The sequence below is a fragment of the Eretmochelys imbricata genome, chromosome 11 (assembly GCF_965152235.1).
Source record: "Eretmochelys imbricata isolate rEreImb1 chromosome 11, rEreImb1.hap1, whole genome shotgun sequence".
NCBI lineage: Eukaryota > Metazoa > Chordata > Testudines > Cheloniidae > Eretmochelys > Eretmochelys imbricata.
Genome location: NC_135582.1, coordinates 14,199,820 through 14,221,559, shown reverse-complemented (window position 1 = coordinate 14,221,559; position 21,740 = coordinate 14,199,820). Strand labels below are relative to the sequence as shown.

Genomic DNA, 21,740 nt, shown 5'->3' with positions numbered 1-21,740 from the left:
GTTGAGCATTCATTATTCTTATTGAGTTCACCTTGCAGGATCCAACTGCAGGGTCTATCCAGATTGTGTTCTAATATAAGCACAAGGGAGAAGCTAAACATCTTAGTTATAGGATTTTTGAGGAACTGATCAAATTACCACATCAAAAGTATCTGGCAAGTCTAGAAAAATCGAGTTAATCAGAATGCACAGCAGATGGCATAAATTCAGCAGATGAAGTGGAAAGTTCCATATTTCCTCGGTGTCTGTAATCAGACAGGACTCTAGGTTAACTATAAAAAATTCACCATGGAAAATCCAAAGAGTTACACTGAAGATGAAATTTCGAGTGATAGCAAAATGTTCACCATGTCAGACAAGATTAGGTTTGCTTCATCTGCTACCACCACATTTGAACTATATGGTAAAGTACTTTATTGCTTAATTAAATTGATTGATAAGTGTTTAGGCTGATCTATGAAGAAAATAGCTGATCTATTTGCATTTCATATGCAATGCCTTTCTACTGTGACTTTTGCTCCTAAATGTATCTGAACATTAATGAAGAGATGTATCTGGGACATATCTCTTCCAGCCAAAAATGCTGAGGAGATAGTCTCCAGCAAACACTAACCATTTTTTCTTCCAGTGGTTTTTAAATAACCTAAATACATTTCCATTGTGTAAAATTTCAATGCCTAAAATATTTCAGATATTCAAATCACCAAAAGCTAACTGAAAATGTAAATTTATGAATTGCAGGTGAATATAAAAACACTGTTGCTGACTCAAAACAATTCTATTGTAACATTAATGAAGATGATGCTCTTTTTAATCGTTATGACTCAGCATCATACACTTTGCAAAACTCAATTAAGGGCACCTGGCATGTGCCACTGTCAGAAGACAGGATCCTGGGCTAGATAGACCTTTGGTCTAACTCAGTATGGCTGTTCTTATGTTCTTATGTTCTAAGTTTGCCTTGACTTACAGCCTGTACAATCCTAGCACTCACTGCATGAAACTCTTGTTTCACTAAGAGTTTGTAGATTTTTGACAGGATCATGTGCTTCTGGATCTTTCAGTGTGTGCATATGGGGACAGAAGAGTTGTTTTGAAGAACAATTCTTTGAAAGTTTGATTTTTTAAAAAAAAATATTGTAGCTTCTAAGTGAAAGCTTTAGAATTATAGTCCTTTCACAGGAATTCCTCCCCTTTAGTACCAACAGAGTGCTCCTACTGTAACTCTGTGTACAGTGCCTTCTATCACAGGAATCTTCCTGATCTTATGTTCTTATGCTGCCAGAGCCTTTCCCCACCACAGTGAAAGACTTTAGCAGTGGGGAAAGGCTCTGGCAGGGGGAGGCAGCAGGGAAAGACTCCAGGAGCTCCCCACTGCCAGACTCTTTTCCTGCTATTTCCCCGGTGCCGGAGCTTTTCACTGTTGCATGTAGCTACACACTGTAGTGTGCACACAGCTTGCTTTTCCCAGCGGAGTGTAGCTACGTGTACCCCACATACCCCTGCAAGTGTAGATAAGGCACGGGTTTCAAGAATGTTACAAATACTTTATTTGCACAGAATTGGCCAAAGAAATGTGTGATTTGAAAGGATGTTTGTCTTGTTTCTGCTGGACTTTAGAACCGCAAAGCAAGAAGAAGCCTTCTGCATGCTGTGTTTTGACTGCACTGGCAATCTACTTAATGATGCTAACTATAGGCCTGGGACTATTGGCGCTAAAAGGTAATTTTCCTAAATAACCATTTACTGTAGCCTTGAAATCCTTGTAATGGTTGGCAACGTGTTTGTGCCTGATGCTTTTGCAATACGCCATCCTAGAGGGCTTCATGCCTCAATAGGATGAGCCTACTGTACATGCAAGGGGCTCTTTGCATCCCTCCAGTCGCTGCCCTAGCAAGCTCCTGTGTGTCACCCTTCCACCCCTCTATTTCAGGGACTCTCTGCAACCCCCGTTCCCCTATCCCCTTTGCCAGGGGCTCTGTGGATTCCCCATTTCCCTCTTCCTCAAGTGTCCCCCATTCTCCCATCATGCCAGGGGCTCTGTGTGCCCCCATACCACTATTCCTCATTCTCCTCTTCATTCTCCCCTTCCCCACCATAGCAAGGGCTCCGTGTGCCCCCCATTCCCTCTGCCAGGGGGCTCTTTGAGTCCCTCATGCGTCCCTCCTCCATACCATTGTCTCACATTTCAGAGTGCTTTGTGTGTCCCCCATTCCTCACTTCCCCCTCCTTCCCACCATTCTCATATCTTTTCTTTCTGCCTGGGAGAGTCCCCCTTCACTCAGCCAGTTAAGATACTGTGATGCTCGGTGCATTATAAATAGACATCCTGGTAGAGTATTTAAGCATTATCCAGCTAAGATCCAAGAGCAATCAATATCACTCCTATAAATGGTTGTTATGCCCATCTGTCACTCAGGGCTGGTTCTGAAAGCATACACACAGAAAGGGTGGGGAGAGTTTTGTGCACGCTCTCTTCTCATGCCAGGAAGCTGATTTCAGTGTTTCAGGGGTGTGAGAGATGAGTGCCATGAAGAGCAGAGGAGGATAAGTACGCTTTCCTTCAGTTCCTCAGAGAAACTTTTGGAGGACAAGTACATGATCCTGAGCACTCTAAGAATTAAGGCTCCCTCTATTAGAAACTGTTTTTTTTCCCCAGATGCATATTAGATATGTTGCTGTCATATCTGGCCACATAGCCAGGCATATGTGGCACCTGGATACAATAATGAAGTGCATACTAAAAATGCCTGCATAAGTAGATGAGAGCCAATGGCTATGTCTACACTATAAATTAGGGGTGTATTCCCCTGCTTAATGTACTCTCATTGAGCTAGCGTGAGTATAAATAGCAGTGTAGCCAGATTAGCAGCGGAGGCATGGCTGAGCTGTGCCCAGTACGAATGCCCCGGTTTCAGGTAACATTCTACCTGTCATGCAGGAAAGAAGTGTCTGTTTTACAGGAACTCAGGGCCAGTCAATAGAAATTGCCCTATAGAGCAGGAATTTCCCAGGATGATAGAAGGAGCTTGAGAATATTTATTCCATGATGCCTTCCATTTTCCCAGTGTTTAACATGCAGGAGGAAATACGCAAAATCCAAAGAGAAGACGACTCATATATACCAGAGGAACTGGTCAGCCCCTTCTACAATGAAACTCTTCCAGAAAGCAACTTTTATAGAAAGAACACTAGAGGTGAAGAAACATTGATTGAAAGCTTAGAAGAGGAAATCAACACCATTAGGGTCAGCAACCACAATTTACTGATGAGGATGAACAATATCACGCTGGCTGCAGGTATCTCTCTGCTTCACCTTATCTTTTTGACTGTCATATTTTGTACATAATCTGAAAGCCTGATGGTGCTGTACAAGGAGTACAAGAGTCAAAGCCTTCTTTAAATAGAAAATGCACAATTCAGTGGTCCCTATGGGAAACTCCAGCTTTCTTCTCTAAGATTGAAGGGTGGTGGCCAGATCCTCAGCTCATCTAAATGGTGTAGCTCCATTAACTTGACATATTATTATGGATGGTCCGGTGGTTAGGGCACTAGCCTTAGGACTGGAGAGACCTGGATTCAGTTCAGTGCTCTGCCACAGGCTTTCTGCATGATCTTGGGCAAGTCACTTAGCCTCTGTGTGCCTCAGTTCCCCATGTGTAAAATGCGGGTGACAGTCCCGCCCTGCCTCCCAGGGGTGTGGTGAAGATAAATATGTTAAAGATTGCAAAGTGCAGTGCTTTGAAATCTACCAAGGAAAAGCACGATGTGAGAGATAGCCACTGCTATGAAAATATAATAAATACTTAAGGAGCAACCAGGAACAGGGCCCCATTGTATAAACACAGAGTAGTAAACAGTGGCTGCCACAGAAAATGAATGGAGTTATGATGATCTGTACCAGCTGAGGATCTGGCCCGAAGAATTGGATAAGATTGTGCATAGGGTGGCAGTATGGAGCCCAGGCTGGCATATCCCTTCGGGGTCCCACTTTATTGCAGCTAGAGTTTATTTCCTGGGCTGGAATGGGTGTGGGCTCCCTGTACCCAGGCCCCCCACCCAGGACTCCCACGCAATGTTGCTCAGACTTTTTTCAGGCCTCTCTAGGACTTCTAGTCTTCCTGCAGGGAGGGTGACATTTTCAACTCAGAGCTAAATTTGTTAACATACTGTTCAATCAACGATTGAGTGCTGACTGTTTAAAAATGCACATCAAATATCCATTTCAGGGCAACTTGGAATCAAAGGAGAACCTGGTCCTCCAGGTAAGTAAATATTTGAGCAATGAACAGCTTCCCCTCTCTTTCATTCCCCCTCCCTTCCCCTGTTCTGTACAGAATCGGAAGTTAGATTTTGGAACCCTATTCAATAAGTCATTTGGGCCCCACTCCTGCAAAGACGTAATTCTACCCTGCATAATTTTACGCACGTGGGTGGTCCCATTGAAGTCAAGCTCCTCCCACACCCCCTTGCATGGCCTGCTGGGAGTCTGGCTTTGGTGCAGGGTATAGTCCCTGTTCTCTGGATACTCCCCATTCTGAGTAAGTGGGTGGGGAGAAGCAGGGAGCTAGTAGAATCACAACTCAGTCTCCCCTCTCCGCTGCTGCTCACTAGCCAGGGTAGCTGGGGAGAAGTAAATTGTATTTTATCAAGAGCTTTATCAGTAACTTACTTTCTCCCTTGAATCTGGATGGGACCAAGGGAGGAACTGATGGGAAACGGGTGGGAGCCACAACTGCAGAGAAGTTTCACAGCACCTTTTACTCAGGGTTGAGCCTACAGGCTCAATCTAGTCCACAACGAGTAATACAATATGTCAGTTTTCCTATATGATTAAGGTGTGATCCTACAAAGTGCTGAGCGGCTCCCACATGGCACTAGGGGCCTCAGCCTTTCATAGGATTGCACCCCAAATTGTGGCACTTGTTCTTGCAATAGAATAGCTGCGTAAGGTCCTCGTGCATTTCCCATTGAAAACAATGGAAATACATCCACTGACTTCAGTGGGAGTTGGATTGGGCCCACTGACTTGATGGTGGGGGGTGGGGGTTGCACATGCTCAGGATCAAGCCCTAAAACTCCCCAGATGTGAAGGTTACTTCTCCTAGTTGGATTCACATGCCATTTTAAGAGACACCCAGCTTCCCTTTTCTGACATTGACTTTCTGTTCCTCAATTTCCCCAAGACTTATACTTCAAACTGGTGTCCAACTAGTGCAGGGGTCGGCAACCTATGGCACGTGTGCCAAAGACGGCCCGCGAGCCGATTTTTAATGGCACGCTGCTGCCTGCCGGGTCCCAGCCGCCGGCCCCACTCAGCCCGCTGCCGAACCCAGGCTGGGACCCCGGCAGGCAGCAGCGTGCCATTAAAAATCCTGCCTGCCCCAGTCCGCTCTTCTCCGCCCCCCCACGGGGGCAGGGTGAAGAAGCTTGGTCCCCTCCCCTGCCTTTTCCCCCAGCATGCTGGGTTCCTGCCCCTCCTCCTCTCCCTCCCAGCCGCCAATCAGCTGATGGCCCCTGTGAGGGAGGGGGAGAAGCGGAGCCGCAGCGCGCTCGCTGCTCCAGGGAGGAGGCAGAGAAGAGGTGGGGACAGGGCCTTGGGGAAGGGGGTGGAATCAGGGCATATCCCCTCCATTCCCCTGCCGTGAGCCGCTCTGGTCAGGGGGCTGGGACCATCCCCACGACCCTAGCCCACATCCCCAGCCCTCTTCCCTGACCCCTGCATGCCCCCATGACCCCAGCCCTGACTCCAGCACCCCCCACACATACCCAGCCCCCCACACCCCATGCCCTGACTCCTGCACCCACCTCACATGCCCCCAGCCCTCTGCCCTGACTCCTGCACCCTCCTCACACACCTACAGCCCCCTGCCCTGACTTCTGCACCCCCCACACCCAATGCCCTGACTCTTGCACCCCCCACATTTCCACCCCCACCCAGAGGACCAAACGGGAGCCCCTTTAGCCCCCACCCCATTCCCACCTGCACGCCTTGCACCAAATGGGAGCTGCCCGGGTAAGCACTCCACACCCAAACCTCCTGCCCCAATCCTGAGCCCCCTCTCTCATTCTATCTCCTGGACAGACCCTGCACCCTAACCCCCAGCCTGCTCCTTCCCCCCCAGCCCTGTGCTCAGTGCACTCCCATCCTCAGCTCAATGCAGAGAGAGAGGAAGAGAATGGGCTAGAACCAGGGAGAAGGTAGGTACCCACTCTATGTAGGCAGGGCTGGGATCCCAGACCAGCAGCGAGCTGAGAGGGGCCGGCAGCCGGGACCCTGGCTGGCAGGAGCCAGGGGACGGAACCCCAGATCGGCAGCGGGCTGAGTGGCAGCGGGCTGAGCTGCTCAGCCCACTGCTAGTCTGGGGTTCTGGCTGCTGGCCCCTTGCCAGGGGTCCCAGCCGCAGGCCCTGCTCAGCCTGCTGCCGGCCTAGATGAATGGAACCCCAGGCTGGCAGTGGGCTGAGCGGGCCGGCGGCGTAAGATCAGCATTTTAATTTAATTTTAAATGAAGCTTCTTAAACATTTTGAAAACCTTGTTTACTTTACATACGACAATAGTTTAGTTATATATTATAGACTTATAGAGAGAGACCTTCTAAAAAACATAAAAATATATGACTGGCACTCAAAACCGTAAATTAAAGTGAATAAATGAAGACTCGGCACACCACTTCTGAACGGTTGCCGACCCCCGAACTAGTGCATACAATTTCAGTCTTTTTTCTTAGCCACGTTATCTCAGCCTGCCTGAAATGAAGGCTTTATTCTGTTCAATTCAGGTGCCAAGGGGGAGAAAGGAAGTCAAGGTGAAAAGGATTTCAAGTTTTCAAGTGCTTACTCCTCCTGTTTTTTACTCTATCACCCAAAGGATGTTGGTTACATGCTGAAATATACACAAGGCCAGATTCTCATTGGGTGTAAATTAGCATAATTCAATTGCACTCAATGGAGCTATGTCATCTTACACCCATCTGAGGATCTGGTCCTAGTTATGGTCAAATCCTGGTCCCATTACAACCAATGGACATTTTATTATTCAATTCCGTGAGCCATAGCCCTTAGTTTACACTTGTTCATTATGCCATCAAATCCATCTTCTAGGAGGAAAAGGTGAGAAGGGAGACATGGGTCTACGAGGACCAGCTGGAAGCAAAGGAGAACCAGGGTCAAAAGGTAAGCAAATAACATAAAACTCAGAGAGGGGTGGGGACATATTTAACAATGTAGACGAGCAGAGGAGAACAAAAGTGGATGTATTTGTATTTTAGGTATTGGATTTCCTGGGGAGAAAGGAGAGAAGGGTAAGTCATGGAAATGAACCCTCCCTTGCATCATAAAAACAAATAGAAATAAAAACGCCCTGATTCTCAGACTTCCCATTGGCACTTTGATTTTGGTGCCTAAATATGGATTGAGATACCCAGTGTTAAGCACTTTGGATGTGAGCATTTTGGCCACTGTATTTAAACCTGAAAAGTTTTTTAAGCACATGCTTCCCACTGCAGACTCGGAGAGATGTGAACGCATCCAGTGGCAGATTAGCCACTGGGCCAATGGGGCCCATGCCCCGGGGCCCTGGCCAATTGGGCCAACAGGAAAAATGGGCACCCCCTCGCACCCAACCTGTACCACCCACTCAGCACTCCTGCCAGGGAGTGGGGGAAGCCCCCAGGACCCAACTCTGCTCCCTGGCAGGAGTACAGGGGGAGAATGAGCCACTTGCTCTGGCCCAGGGCCCCACAGAACTGTAATCTGCCTCTGAACACATCCCACTCATTGTTGAGGAATGTCCTTTATAACCCCTGTGATAGTCTCTGACTTTCACCCCATTCACTTGTAGAAAACAAGTAGATAGGTGTGATGAGCTTCCGTAGCTGCAGGTTTTGTGTGTGTCTTGCAGTTAGTTTACTTGTTTGGGAGCTATGGTTTCAGTCTTCACAAAAGAATTGATGTTAATTTTTTTTGTCAATTCAATTTCAAGGTAATCCTGGAGAAGAGGGTGCTGGAGGTGCTCAGAAAGGGGAGAAAGGTTCATCTGGAAAGGATGGAACTCCAGGTACTGAGTTACTTACCTTTACAGCCCTGCACAAATGTTATCGTACATAATGCTCAATCCACATATTTCCTTTGATATTTTTAGGGATACCCGGAAGAGTAGGAGCTCCAGGTGCCAAGGGAGAAGCAGGTAAGGAAGTATTAGTAGCAGCACCTCCTAACAAGTAAATGAAGAGCTAAGCAAAGAACTGAATACCCAAAGTTCAGTAAAACCAGAACACGCAGCAGCAATCAGAGTGATTTATGTGGGTTTTTTATGGGTCATAAGTAGTAACTGGAGGGTAACTTAACTTTCTGTGTCAAAGATGACATTCCTACTGATAGAGCCACACTGATACAACATAATTTGATCAGCCACTGCTCTATAAGATTCACACTAAAATGTGTATTTTGTAATCAACATACAATCCAGTTGTCCTGTGTGTCCTGTTCCTGGAGACCCAGTCTTCTGGCCAGTTTCTGGTCTCATTTACAAGAGGATAAATTGGGAGTAACTCTACTAACGTGTATGCATTTATTCCCAGTTTTTCACTCGTGTAAATGAGATTGGAATGTGGCCTTTCATTAGGACTAAATCCTGGAGCTATTGCACAGCCCAAATGGCTGGACTATGGTACATGCTGGGGAAGGAATTATCCTTCAGGCTGTGCTATGCATTCACAACAGTTATAGTCCCCTAGCCAATGCCCTCATTCTCCATTTAGGACCATGTCAAACCATGGATTGACCAGGTTCTCCCTCATCCCTCCCTTCTCCCCAAGGCTCCTAGCTGGGGAGCAGAATGTTCACGCACATCAGATTTTCCTGACATGCAGGGAGACTGCTACCCCCAGCTTGGGGACCGCAAGCTTTCTGCCCTGGAATCACACCAGTCTCACTAGGTAAGGGCCCCCACAGCCAGTCAGGCAGCAAGTCAGCTCTGCTGCTCCCCTTATCTCATCCATCCATAGTGCTTGTCTATGTTTATGCTAAGCAAGCATTTTAAACATCAAGCATCCGTGTCGTCCTTGCTGTGCAGCATGACTTACAACAATGAAATACAACTTCAAGCCAAATCCTGCAGTTCACTACCTATACATTTCAGAGCCTTTTCAGGGAAAAATTCCCACTGACATCAGTCTTTGAGCAAGGACAGCAGGATTTGGCTCATAGACAGTTGGACCAGTTTCACAGCTTGTGTAAATCATCAAAGCTCCATTTATGTCAGTGGAGTGACTGTCCATTTACATCTGCTGAGAATCTGGCCCAATACCTGTGGATTGCATAGGCTCAAAAATATCTACCTTTCATGTCCATTAATCGTTATTATTAATATATATGTATTGGAATTTCAGGAATAGAAGGACCAAAGGGGACAAAAGGAGACCAAGGAGTCCAAGGTAATGCATTTCCTTCATTGCGTTGCTACTATGGATTTTGCTCTCATTCATACCTGTGTAAATCAGGAATAACTCCATTGAAGTTAGCAGAAATAAACCAAAGTAAAACCAGTGGATGAGAATAGAATCCAGCGGACAGTACTGAATTTATACAGATAGACCCAAATTTGGCCCTCAGTGACAGATACCTATTTCAAAATAGCTGCACTGCCGTCTTCGGAGTCACTCTGGATCTACAACGAGAGCAAAATTTGACTCTTATATTGGTATTGCATTTTGTAGTGTGTGCGTGATGGGTCTTTCATGGGATGTTCAAAGCAACAAAGCATCAGAAGTTTGGTATTTTTCATCCAGGCTTAAGAGGACCATCGGGTGAAGATGGAAGTAAAGGGGACAGTGGCCTCGCTGGTCCAAAAGGTGAACCAGGAATGAAAGGAGATAGGGGACCTACAGGTAAGGCAATTTGCTTATTTTTACCTATGCAATTTTAACAATTTCACATGCCTTCCTAGTTAAGTCTTTTCCGTTTACAGTGTAAAATGTATTGTTACTCCATGAGTTGTTTCCACAAAGATTCAGACATCTCTGACCATAGGGTTACCAGTCTATAAAGGGATTGGATGAATGAGGTTATTTGCCTTATTTGTTTCTTGCTATGCCAGTGCATCAAGAAGGGTGGTTCTCCAGAAATGCTGACTCAGAGCAATGAGCTTTTATATTCTCTTTTGGGATATGTACGTGTAATGAAAGAAGCAGGTACTTAATTATCAGCACATCCCTGATTATAGCAGTGGTGTTTATAGAAGGATTTATACGGTATAAACGAATACAATACCATTTAAATGCACAATCATGTGCAGGTTTGGTTGGTTAGAGAGATAGTAAAGCCTGCCTCTGAGTGGTTTATATCCCATATAAACTAGAGTTTTGTGTAAGTTAAACAGAAGAATTATGCAGTGTCTCTCGCCTGTGTAACTTGCATTACATTGGCATTCATCAGCCACATCTGAGATGTGGACAGGGAGAATGAGCCGAAAACAGGATGGAAAGTGGAAACATGTTGTGGAAGTGGTCCATATGAGCGGAGAATGATTATACACAGAACATTTGGAAATGTAACATTACTGCTCTGCTGGTGTACATCAATGAGGTTCCATTTATTTAACAGAATTCCACTGATTTGCACCAGCTGAGGGTCTGGCTCATGAATGGCAAAACGGATCTTAAAAAATTCTAGGAATCTTAGGAAAATCCTGGAACAGAAAAGGGAAGGAGGGAATTGCAATCCCTTCTGAAATTTTATTGCATTCTGTCATAAGTATCTTGATTACCAACTGCAAATGTCAGAGATCTAGAAATGCAAACCCAGGGCCAGATGCTGATGCTGTTAGAGCCAATGGGAGAGAGACACAGATTTGACTCCAACCCTTTGATTTATACACATTCATTGTATTGTTAAATAGGTCTTGGAGGAAGTAAAGGTGAAGTGGGTGAGAAGGGAGAGATGGGCCCCAGAGGACCAATTGGTGCTCCTGGAAACAAGGGAGATGCAGGTCAGTCAGATTTAAATGGGTAAGTTAATAAGGCAAAAAGCCAAATCTGGCTGGGGGTTGGTGGAGGCAAGGGGAGATGCCATGTTTAATAATTTGTACAAATATCACTAACGCTAACACCAATATTGTATTGTATGTACAGAGGGTGCACCAGGGCTTCCAGGACAGAAAGGAGAGGCAGGTAAGCCAGGCAAAAAGAAAAGTTTCTCGTATTGGTATGACACTGATCTCCCTTAAAGGTACATTTCATTAAAAAGGGGCAGCTGGTGTAAATCGGCTCTGATTTAATTGAAGTCAGTTAACAGCCACAGTGGATTGGCCCTGAAAGTCTAATTTAAAACTAAATCAAACCCACTGTGATTGTAACTGAGAAATGTCCATTTGTCTCAATTACCAAGGAAGAATATTATAAACACAATATCTGCCCTCCCTCCAATCCCGCAGCAAGCTACAGATTCAAGGCCTGTTGTCTCACGTACACCACTGGACTCAAAGAGTAATTCCACTGAACTCAGTCGAGTTACACTGGTGTAAAACTGCTGTAAATGGGTGTAAGTGAAAGGAGAAGTAGGATCTTTTGTTCTATATTTTTCATAGATTTTTAAAGTCAGGAGAGCATAGTACGACCATCTTGTCTGCCCTCCTGCATATCATAGGCAATCACAGTCCAGGGCAACTGCACCGCTGTCTCCCCTCGGTGGTTCTGCAAGGGCATCCGCTCTCTGGCTTCAGTTCCCCAGTCATTGCCTTTCTGGGCGGAGACCGGCATCTTTCTCCCTTCTGACTCGCGTATTTCCAGACAGCACACTTGCTTGCCTTCACGGTGTATTTCCCATCACAGACTGGTTGGCCAAGAACACTTGCTTGCTTTTTCTTGAGAGACTGATGATAGAATGATTGTCGATAGTTATAAGTTACCATGCAGCACTTCCTATGCACGCCCACTTTATTCTTAAGGGATAACGCATTGCAGAGAAAACATATTAAAACAATAGAAGAACCTACGCACATGCTAATAAGTTTAACAGAATTAACCCCAACCCGAACATGGATTCTGCAGGGCCAGTCCTTCCAACCCTACCCGAAAGATTGGGGTCTGCTATGGATTAGGGGGTCCAGTCCATTTGCTGGATCAGGAAAAAGGCCCTACGCCAGTTTAAAAGCAGGCTATTTATTCAAAAATCCTTCCTTTGTCTGTCAGTCCCTGGAGAATCTAGGTTGAACAAGTATACACGTATCTCTCCGGGGGTGGTGGGGATCTTTACAACCTGAGTGAATTTGTGTAATCACCCCCAGCTGTATGAAAATACATACAATTACACAGTAACACATGCACCATTGCATGTTTAACACAAGGAATGTCAAAGATTTTAAAACTAATTCAATAAGGTTTAACTTCATTCAATGAAGTTCATTTACGATATTGCAGGAAATTGTCAGTCTGTTACACCAGTCCCAGAATTTCACCCAGTAAGTCCCTTTCTAATCCTCTAAGGCCTGGTTCACTATTGTATTACTCCACTTTCACACCAGTTTCATTCTACTGAGGCAACACCAGTGTCAAACTGGAATAATGCAGTGATGAATCAGGACCCTTTTGTCTAATTCTAAATTCATATGGTGTCTCCCCTGCTTCACGGCCTGACTCATCATGTCATTTAGATATGAAGATATTGGTACTGAGTATCCTCTGAGCATCAGTTTCACACTAGAGTAATTCCATGGAGTTGCTCCTGATTTAGCCCAGTGTAAATGAAAGGTGAATCTGTCCCATAGTACCCTGGAAAAATTGCAACACGGGTAATTGCTTTCTGTCTATGAACATTTCCCCTGCAGGTGCATATGGATGGAGTGTTCTTCACCCCTTATGGAAAAGTCCTAGTAGAAGCTGCTATCCTTTCTCTGGGCTTTGTGAACTATCCTACAGAATTATATCCCTTCTCTAAAATTCTATGGGATGACTTAGAAAATCTATAGAAAATTTCTTCTTTTCTGTTAACATCTATAGATTTTTAGAGCAATTTATATAGAATCCTATTAAATTTCCATAGAGCCCTAATTTGTGTTTGTGTGTGTGTGTGTTGTTTACAGGGCCATATTCTGTATGTACAGGGCCATATTCTCCTTTTGGCTCTATACACATCACTCCCTTTGAAGTCAATATGAACCATTTGTATGCATCCCAGGGCAGAATTTGACCTAAATTTTGGGAAGTGCTTTGGGATCCTTCAGATTGAAATGCTATGTGGACCTGATTCTCCACTGCCTTTCACTTTGTATGCTCATTTACACAGTGCAAAATTGGTTATAAAATTATACCACTAGTGAAAGTGAGTGGAGAATTCCAACATGGACGCGGTTTACATCCACTTTGCTCTCACTCTGCACAGGAATAGATGACTACACAAGGTGTGGGGCAGTAGAGGATCAGCCCCTGGAGAAATGTTATGTTACTTTGGTTCCTTTATAGTTCTTTGTACTTCACTTTTGTTGTTGTTGTTCATCTTTAAGGCCTGAATGGAGAAGTTGGTGCCCCGGGACTTCCTGGTTTAAATGGCATGCCTGGTCAGAGAGGGGAGAAGGGTACGTAGCTACCAGCATTTTTAATTTAGTAAAATAATACCCTGCTAAGTATTTGTTACCCATGTACCCTTTTTTTCCCCCTTTTTTTAAACATTAGGAATCCCAGGAGAGAGGGGACCTAAAGGTGAAAAGGGACAGAGAGGAGAAGCAGGTAAAGGAAAACAAGACACGTCCAGCATCAGCAACACAAGTTATTCAAATAGGGGGATGCACTGGAATGAACACACAGCTCAAGCCAGGAGGCAGGATGCTCAATCCCATGCATGACAGACTCATGCAGTGTGGACCGACAGTAGTGGGCATGGAGCTCTGCCAAGCTGCCATGGCAGGATACTTATTTCTGTAGCTGTGCCCAGGGTCCTTATAGGCACCTGTTGATATAACTTAAGAACATAAAGTGCAGCAGGTTAAGATAACCCACTCCAAATCTCCTTCCGCTGACATTAACAGAGCTACTGTGACTTACCCCAGCGGTGTATCTGGCACATAGGGTCAATTTAGGTATGTTATCATGAAAGATCCACTTATCCTCTAAGCCCTTGGATCTGAAAACCCAATCTTCCTAGGTGAATAAGTTCTTATTTTTATATATTGTATGTGCCTTATCCACTTCATTAATCATTAGCTGGAGAACGAACATGCCTTCCCATCTGCATGAATTGAAAAGTAGACTATAAATGTAAGCTTGAGGGAGCTTAAAAGTGTGATAATATCTATTTTACTTATTTATTTTGGTTTTGATTATCTTTGATGGCATGCCAGGACCAAAGGGAGAACAGGGAGATTCGGGTAAAGCACTTGCTGTATTAAATTATGCAAAGAGATGATTACACAATAGGGTACTTTCCATGGAATGTTTCACTGACTTCTGAAGGTGATTGCATGTAATACTTGTCATGCTCTTTTCTTCAGAAATTGCCAAAGGCATCAGCTCTCTGATATTTTCCACCTAGGGGTTAGAGGCCTACCTGGTGAAAAGGGAAGTAGGTGGAATTTTGGCTCTCCAGGTCCAAAAGGTGAACCAGGAATGAAAGGAGCCAAAGGAGACATGGGACCTAGAGGTAAGACTATCTATCAAGGTTTCTGTTGAGTAGTTGGTATGTTTTGCATTGTGTGTGTGTATTATGGAATTGCAGTAGTTGTTCCATGGTTAAGGTTGCTGCTAGCTTTCTATTATAAACCTGATTTTCAACCCCACTACCAAGTTCCCACACACAGAAACCAATCTTCCTGACATTTTGGGTGCTACATCTCATCCTATAGTATCATCTTTCTGGAAACTTTGGTAAAAATTATGCAAAGGATATTAAAGTCATGGGGCCAGATACTCTGGTCCCGGCCACCTTTATGTCCCCCCAGTGGCCAGTGCAGTTCATTACACTTCATTTTTGTTCCCTTGTATTATTTCGGCAGAGACACCGTGCAAGTCTCCTCTGTAAGTTTTTAGAAATTAATAATTCAACAATATCTATTTATCTGCATGCAATGAGGAGTGAAAATAAAGGGAAGCAATTGTAATAAGGAAAGGGAAAGATTGACTGACTGGAAAAAACATTTAAAAACTGATCAGTAAAGTTAGGTGTCATTATGAGACCAGCCCATAGACACCCCTAACTTGGAGGACCAGCAATTATGCCAGCATTGCAGTGGTAGTATTTTGGCAAAAATGCCCAGTTCTTGAACAATTCCTGTGTGACTCTGTACTGGACACAAACACGTTTTCTTTTAATGTCACTCATCTACCTCGTCTTGTTTCATGAATTTGCCTCTTGAACAAGTGCATTTCAGCGCAGCCATTACAAGGAAAATTTCATTCACTGCTTGCATCTGAGCTGAGATATTTCTTTCGGACACTACATTAAGGCAGGTTTCAGAGTGGCAGCCATGTTAGTCTGTATCAGCAAAAAGAACGAGGAGGCCTGGTGGCACCTTAAAGACTAACAAATTTATTTGAGCATAAGCTTTCGTGGGCTAAAACCCACTTCATCGGATGCATGCAGTGGAAAATACAGTAGGAAGATAGATATATACACACAGAGAACATGAAAACATGGGTGTTGCCATACCCACTATAATGAAAGTGATCAATTAAGGTGGGCTATTATCAGCAGGAGAAAAAAACCTTTTATAGTGATAATCAGGATGGCCCATTTCCAACAGTTGACAAGAAGGTGAGAGGAACAGTGCGGGGGTGGGGTGGGGAAATAAACATGGGGAAATAGTTTTACTTTGTGTAATGACCCATCCACTCCCAGTCTTTATTCAAACCTAATTGAATGGTGTCCAGTTTGCAAATGAATTCCAATTCTGCAGTCTCTTGTTGGAGTCTGTTTTTGAAGTTTTTTTGTTGTAATATTGCGGCTGGCCCAAACAGGGGGACTGCCCTGCGCCCTGTGAAGTAAATTACGCCCACAAGCCAAGGAGCAAAGGGGAAGCCTGAGGAGGAGAGTCACAATTCCTCCCTGGGCTGGTTCTGGGATAGTCCAGCTACACTCTTACCTTACACCGGGCAAGCTGTAAAGGCACAGTCCAGCCCTTATTTATTCTGGTGGCTCCAGCAGCAGTGTAGCTACTAGTGGTTTTTTATCAATAACTCTCGCTTTGCACAGGACTGAAATATATTTTCCTCCTTGGGTGAAGCTCCGAGGTCCCCAGTTGCCCCAAAGTGGCCGAGACAGCATCTTACCTGGCCCAGAAGTAACAACACAGAACATCAACATGAGCAGATAGCCCTATAGTGAGACATCACTCCACTTCACTGTGACACTAACCAGTCCCTGCCCACTACCACTCCTAGACGGAGGCTGCATCTTTGCTGATGAACTAGCTATAAAGTCAGGTTTCACAGTAGCAGCCGTGTTAGTCTGTATTCGCAGAAAGAAAAGGAGTACTTGTGGCACCTTAGAGACTAACCAGTTTATTTGAGCATGAGCTTTCGTGAGCTACAATCCGATGAAGTGAGCTGTAGCTCATGAAAGCTTATGCTCAAATAAATTGGTTAGTCTTTAAGGTGCCACTAGTACTCCTTTTCTTTTAGATATAACGTGGCCCCCATCCAACCAGCCTTACACATGCAAAACTCCCACTGAGCTCAACTTGATTTGGCCCCAATCAGAACAGGGAGACTGGCTCGTACGTTAAGAATTGATTTCTGAATTCACTCCTGACATGTATTTGAAATCTGCTTTAGGCCACACCCGACTCAGATGCCGATATGCAGCCTGGTAGTTTTAGATTTCTCCTGCATCTAACTCTGGTTAATGATGCAGAAAACACACCTACCAGATTACAAAATAGGTTGTGTATGTCTATTTATATAGTTATACTTTTTTAAAAGAAAAAGTTGTATATTTAGTGCTTTTAGCAAAAGAAAAAGGATGTGGGAAGCTTTTTTTTCAGTACATTTGGGATCCCTTTGTGCATTCCAACTAAACTATCCTTTAAGAGGGCCCAAGTGGCACTGTGGTGTCAAAAGACCCCGCTCCTATTCTTGAGGCTGCCACTGACTTCTTGTTTGACATTGGATAAAAATCACTTAGACCCAAATCCTCAAAGGTATTTAGGTGCCTAAGTCCCACCTTTCAATGGGAATTAGGTACCTAAACACCTTTGAGGATCTGGACCTTTCCCGCTCTTTGCCTCGGTTTCCCCATCTATAAAAGGAAGGTAATAAACCTTTATTCGTGTAGGGTTTTTTTAATTAAGACACTGAGATCCTTAAAGCATTTTGAAATCTTTGGATGGAAGGCACTGTAGAAGTGCAAATAATTATTATGAACGTTTATTGTTATTGGTTTTTTTTAATTGTAATATGGTAGCGCCTGGTAATGTGAACTGAGATTGCGACCCCATTGTGCAAGGTTCTGTGCAAACACATAGTGAGAGACAGCGCCTGATAGCAAAGAGCTGGTCAAATTAATTGCTGTAGGCCATTTGACCATAAAATAGAGAAAGGGACTTTTATATTTTGCAAAGAACATAAGGAGCTGGAGGTTGTTTGTAAATGTATTTTTAAAAAACAAGGTTTTTAAAATGTATACTCTGTAGCTGTTTTTATAACATTTAAAATACATATTATATGCATGGCAGCACCAGTAAAATACTGTCCACTTAATATAGCAGGATTCTGCACATTGACATATATACACCATCACGGGACCTTTTCACCGGTGTTGTGCATTGCAAATACTCTGCAGTGCATAATACTCCTGCTGCTTTTAACATGCTGCTATCATGAGTTCCAAAGCTGTCCCAGGGGCTTAACCACATCAGGAGTTTAATTCCAGGAGTATATTTCAAATTCTAAAAGTGTGAGGGGGCTGGAGTTTTGTTTGAACATTTGCATTCATCTCCGATCAACACCAGCTTAAGACATAATGGTAATCATTATACTTTACCTTGAAAGCGTGTCTAATGATTGTTTTTTTTAATTTGGAACAGGACTGCCAGGGAGCAAAGGTGACAGGGCTGAACCAGGTACTAGACATTTATCTCGTCTCCATAGCTTGCCCTGTAACACCAGCACAATATAGGACCCAGTATATATCCAGGACACATGCTTAATTTTGACTATTTGCATAGTCCCAATGATGTCAACAGAAGCTCCCACGTGCATAAAGTGAAGCAAGTGTTTAAGAGCCTGCAGGATCAGGGCCATCATGCTTCTGAATTAATTGCACCTCTGAGCCCTTCCAGGGTCTGTTCAAGGAGGCCTTTCACCATCACCAATCTCTGGGCAGGGACCTGCATCACTCTTCCTGCGGAGCAGGGTTGTTTGGTTGTAACCCACCTCCCTGCACTGCCCTTGCTTATCCCAGCAGGCCTGACTAATGTCCAGCTTCTGTGCTTTGTTTTCTCTCCAAGGGCTATGAATGGCATGCGCCAGAGGTTATGAGTAACCAACAGCTCTCTCAGAGCCTTACAGAAACAACGTATAAAACAATAAAAGGTCTAAACACATAATTAAGCTTACCAGTGTTCCCCCGTGACATCTATGGAGACCCTGCATGTTCCAGTCCTTCCATGGGGTTTGATACGCCGCACCCATTTTGGACAAAAGGGTCATGCCCATTTGTTGCCTTAAAATGAAAGCCTGTCTCTTTATACCCCAGTCTCCTAGGTCTCTTGAACACACTCTGAACCAGTATATGCAAACCACCACAGAGACTGGTACTTGTCTGGAACTGTTTGCTGGTCCCAGGGACGGCAGTAATCACACCCCACTGTTTTTAGTTCCTGGAGGAGCTGCAGTAACCCTCCCCATTGGAGTAGAATACAATCCCGAGCCCACAATAATACATATAACCTGTACGAATAACAGGTCTAAAATTGATTCAAGAGTCTCAAGCTAGACCTGTGTTCATCGTATCTATCACAGGGTCCTGAACTGATCTGATTTTTGCTACAACAGCAACCTTGTTTCCCATGTAGCCATGTTCATTTAGGTGTGGCCGTTGGTTTGTGTTATTGGGGTTAGCACCTTATTCTTCTGTGTCATTTTTCTTATGCAAACGTCTTATTTTCTGTGTGTGTAATTGGTGCAATTATTTCATAACCTTCTAATCCATCAGGGGAACGCTACTCCCACCCCAATATAAGGCTCAATGGGACAGCTAGGGAGGGCCGTGTCGAAATTAGGTACCAAGAGAAGTGGGGAACAATATGTGATGATGAATGGGATGACAGAGATGGAACCGTGGTCTGCAAAATGCTGGGATATAGACGCGCAGTTCGCACCATGACGGCACCCCCAGGTAAGTTAATAACTAATCACCCAAATCACCAACTACATTCCGGATCCCAAATTGTGATCTGTGATTTTATATAGTGTGGCTGGTGTTTGGTGTAAGATTCAGCCTTTACAGGGGCAGTATTCGTGGCCTCCTGGCACCCAAGCCACTTTCAGCCAGGCATTCAGATACAGAGCTGGAATTTTTTCAGTCCAGGGTGCCACACTTTTTTGGTGCTGCTCTTGTTGCACGGGAAGTCCTAAAATTCTTTCCAAGTGCAGGATCACAGTCTAAGGTTGTACAAAATATATAGTTTCTTGATGGTGAATACTGAGATACTTGCATTCACATGTGAGCTGCATGAACTTTGCAGACATGCTTCCTCAGAGGATAACTCTAGAATTTCCATTCGTCCCTTTTATCTCCCTCCCACCTGCTATTTCTATTTCCCGATTGTCAAAATACCCACCCACCCCACTGGCCTCCGAAAGAGAAATTATGATGGTCCAGACCAGAGGCAACCCATGCCTGCCGATGGGGAAGAGGGGGGGGCCGAGTCAGGGCAGCCGGCTTCAGCAGTGTTACAGAGCATGCTCAGTCTGTGTGAGCATGCTCAGTACAAGCCAAGCACAAATCTCAGGGTGACCCTGCCTCCACCCCCACACATCCCCTCTTGTCCAGACCCTGCCACTCTTACCAAGACAAAACTCATACTGAAGCAAATGGGTGTTCTGCTAAAGTAAAGAGGGCAGTATCATAACCTATAGAATAATCACCCAGCAATCAAGAACTTACAGAACAGTTGTGTGGAAGTGTTATGGGACAACTGGGCACAAGCCATTCAGATATAGGGATAATCAACAGAAGCAAGGTTTTTAGAGATTTCTGTGTTAAATAGGATTGCTGGGATTAGCGATTGAGACTATCACTGAGGCGAATCATTATAATTAAAATGAAAACCCTTCTATCCTCTACCCACCCTCAAGTTTTACCCACAACCTGAACTCACTCAACTTTTCCAAAGTTCACAAAAGTTCACTCAATGGTGTTTCCTCTCTGATCTCTCAATTCCATGTGCCCCTGCACTTCCTTCTTCTAGCCAAAGCTGGAAGCAGAAGTGCCACAATAGTACTAGAAAGTCTGCTCTTGCAAAATTTCCAGCCCAGTTTTGCAGATCCAGAGGGTAGCGATCATTTGGATGAAACAGTCTAACCTAAATCTGTGCACTGTCTTAGTTATGCCCTATATTAGTGGCAAGTGTAATTCTCTGCAGCGGGGTACCCAAAGGCCTCTTAAGTAAGTGTTACCCTTTCCATCTGGAAGTGACCATGGGCAATATGTGAAGCAAAGTGCATGAGATTCAAGCTGAGAGACCACCTCCAACATGTCAGATGACAACTTCGATTGCAATCCAGCCAGCTCCTTCCCCTCCTGTGTTTTGTTTCAGGAGTTCATTATGTATTCCCTTGGGGGGAGTTTGCCGGGGGACCTTGTTCTATTTTTCACTGGTAACAAAAGACAGAATTGTGACCTGCTCTTACCAGGACACACATGGTGGTAAAGGTGCACCAGGGAAGGCTTCTTCCTCACTCCGCGCTGTGAGCCACAATGGACATAACCTGTACAAAGAGCCCTTTCCTTCCATCTGAGTTAGCTGCACTGCAGGTCACTGAGCACTGGGAAGAGCAGCCTTTGCAGGCCCACTGTTCCCATTCACCTGTAGATGGATGGAGGGAGGGCCGGGAATAGGTAGAGCTTTGACTCCACCCTCCAGTGCGCCAGCCTGCAATGTCAAGCTGCTGTTAGAGGGGAAGTCAGCTGCCCCCAGTAAAAGGCTGCAATCCGTTACTTTCTCTTGGGAGCCGTGGCAAAGCAGGGAGGGGAAATGTAACTGTCACAGTTCCTTCCCAGGCCTCCTCCTGGGGTGACACAGGTACCCGCTCCCGACACAGAGCTGTGCCTCGAGGCTAAGTCTAGCCCTAAGGGAAGTGTGAAACCTAAAGAATGTCGTCTTTGTGATTCACATTACAGATTTCTTTGGGTGACTGTATATGTCTGTTTCCCATGCTCTACAGTGACTTATTTTGCTTTTTATTTATTTTTTTTAACCACTCACCCCCAAAAAAGGTTCTGGTCAGATTTGGCTTGATAACGTGGAGTGCAATGGAATGGAATCCTCCATTTTGAACTGTGAAAAAAACAACTGGGGGGACCACAACTGCAGCCACGGTGAAGATGCTGGTGTGGAATGTGCCTAAGATGGTGTCGAAATGGGCATGATACACTGCTGTCTGGCATAAGATGTCTTAATTCCACAAGTTCCAACAGACTGCGCTGCTGTTGTCCATGGCTGGGACTTGCTTCTTTGTTTCGGTGTTTGTAAAACTGTTGGTTTCTTTAGCTATTTTAAAAATATGCATCAATGAGGCAAGTAATTG

General features: G+C 44.7%; 1 protein-coding gene across 1 annotated transcript; it reads left to right on the top strand.

Annotated features, from left to right (window-relative positions):
* The first annotated feature begins 288 nt into the window (after nt 1-288).
* MARCO (macrophage receptor with collagenous structure) lies at nt 289-21,560 on the top strand. Its single transcript, XM_077829384.1, is given in 18 exon segments — nt 289-403; nt 1,621-1,722; nt 3,069-3,299; nt 4,230-4,265; nt 7,105-7,176; nt 7,272-7,304; nt 7,985-8,059; nt 8,144-8,188; nt 9,393-9,437; nt 9,792-9,890; nt 10,901-11,013; nt 11,135-11,171; nt 13,502-13,573; nt 13,671-13,724; nt 14,527-14,634; nt 18,014-18,049; nt 19,144-19,326; nt 21,430-21,560. Coding segments are annotated over 18 exon segments (1,587 nt in total).
* The last annotated feature ends 180 nt before the right edge of the window (nt 21,561-21,740 follow it).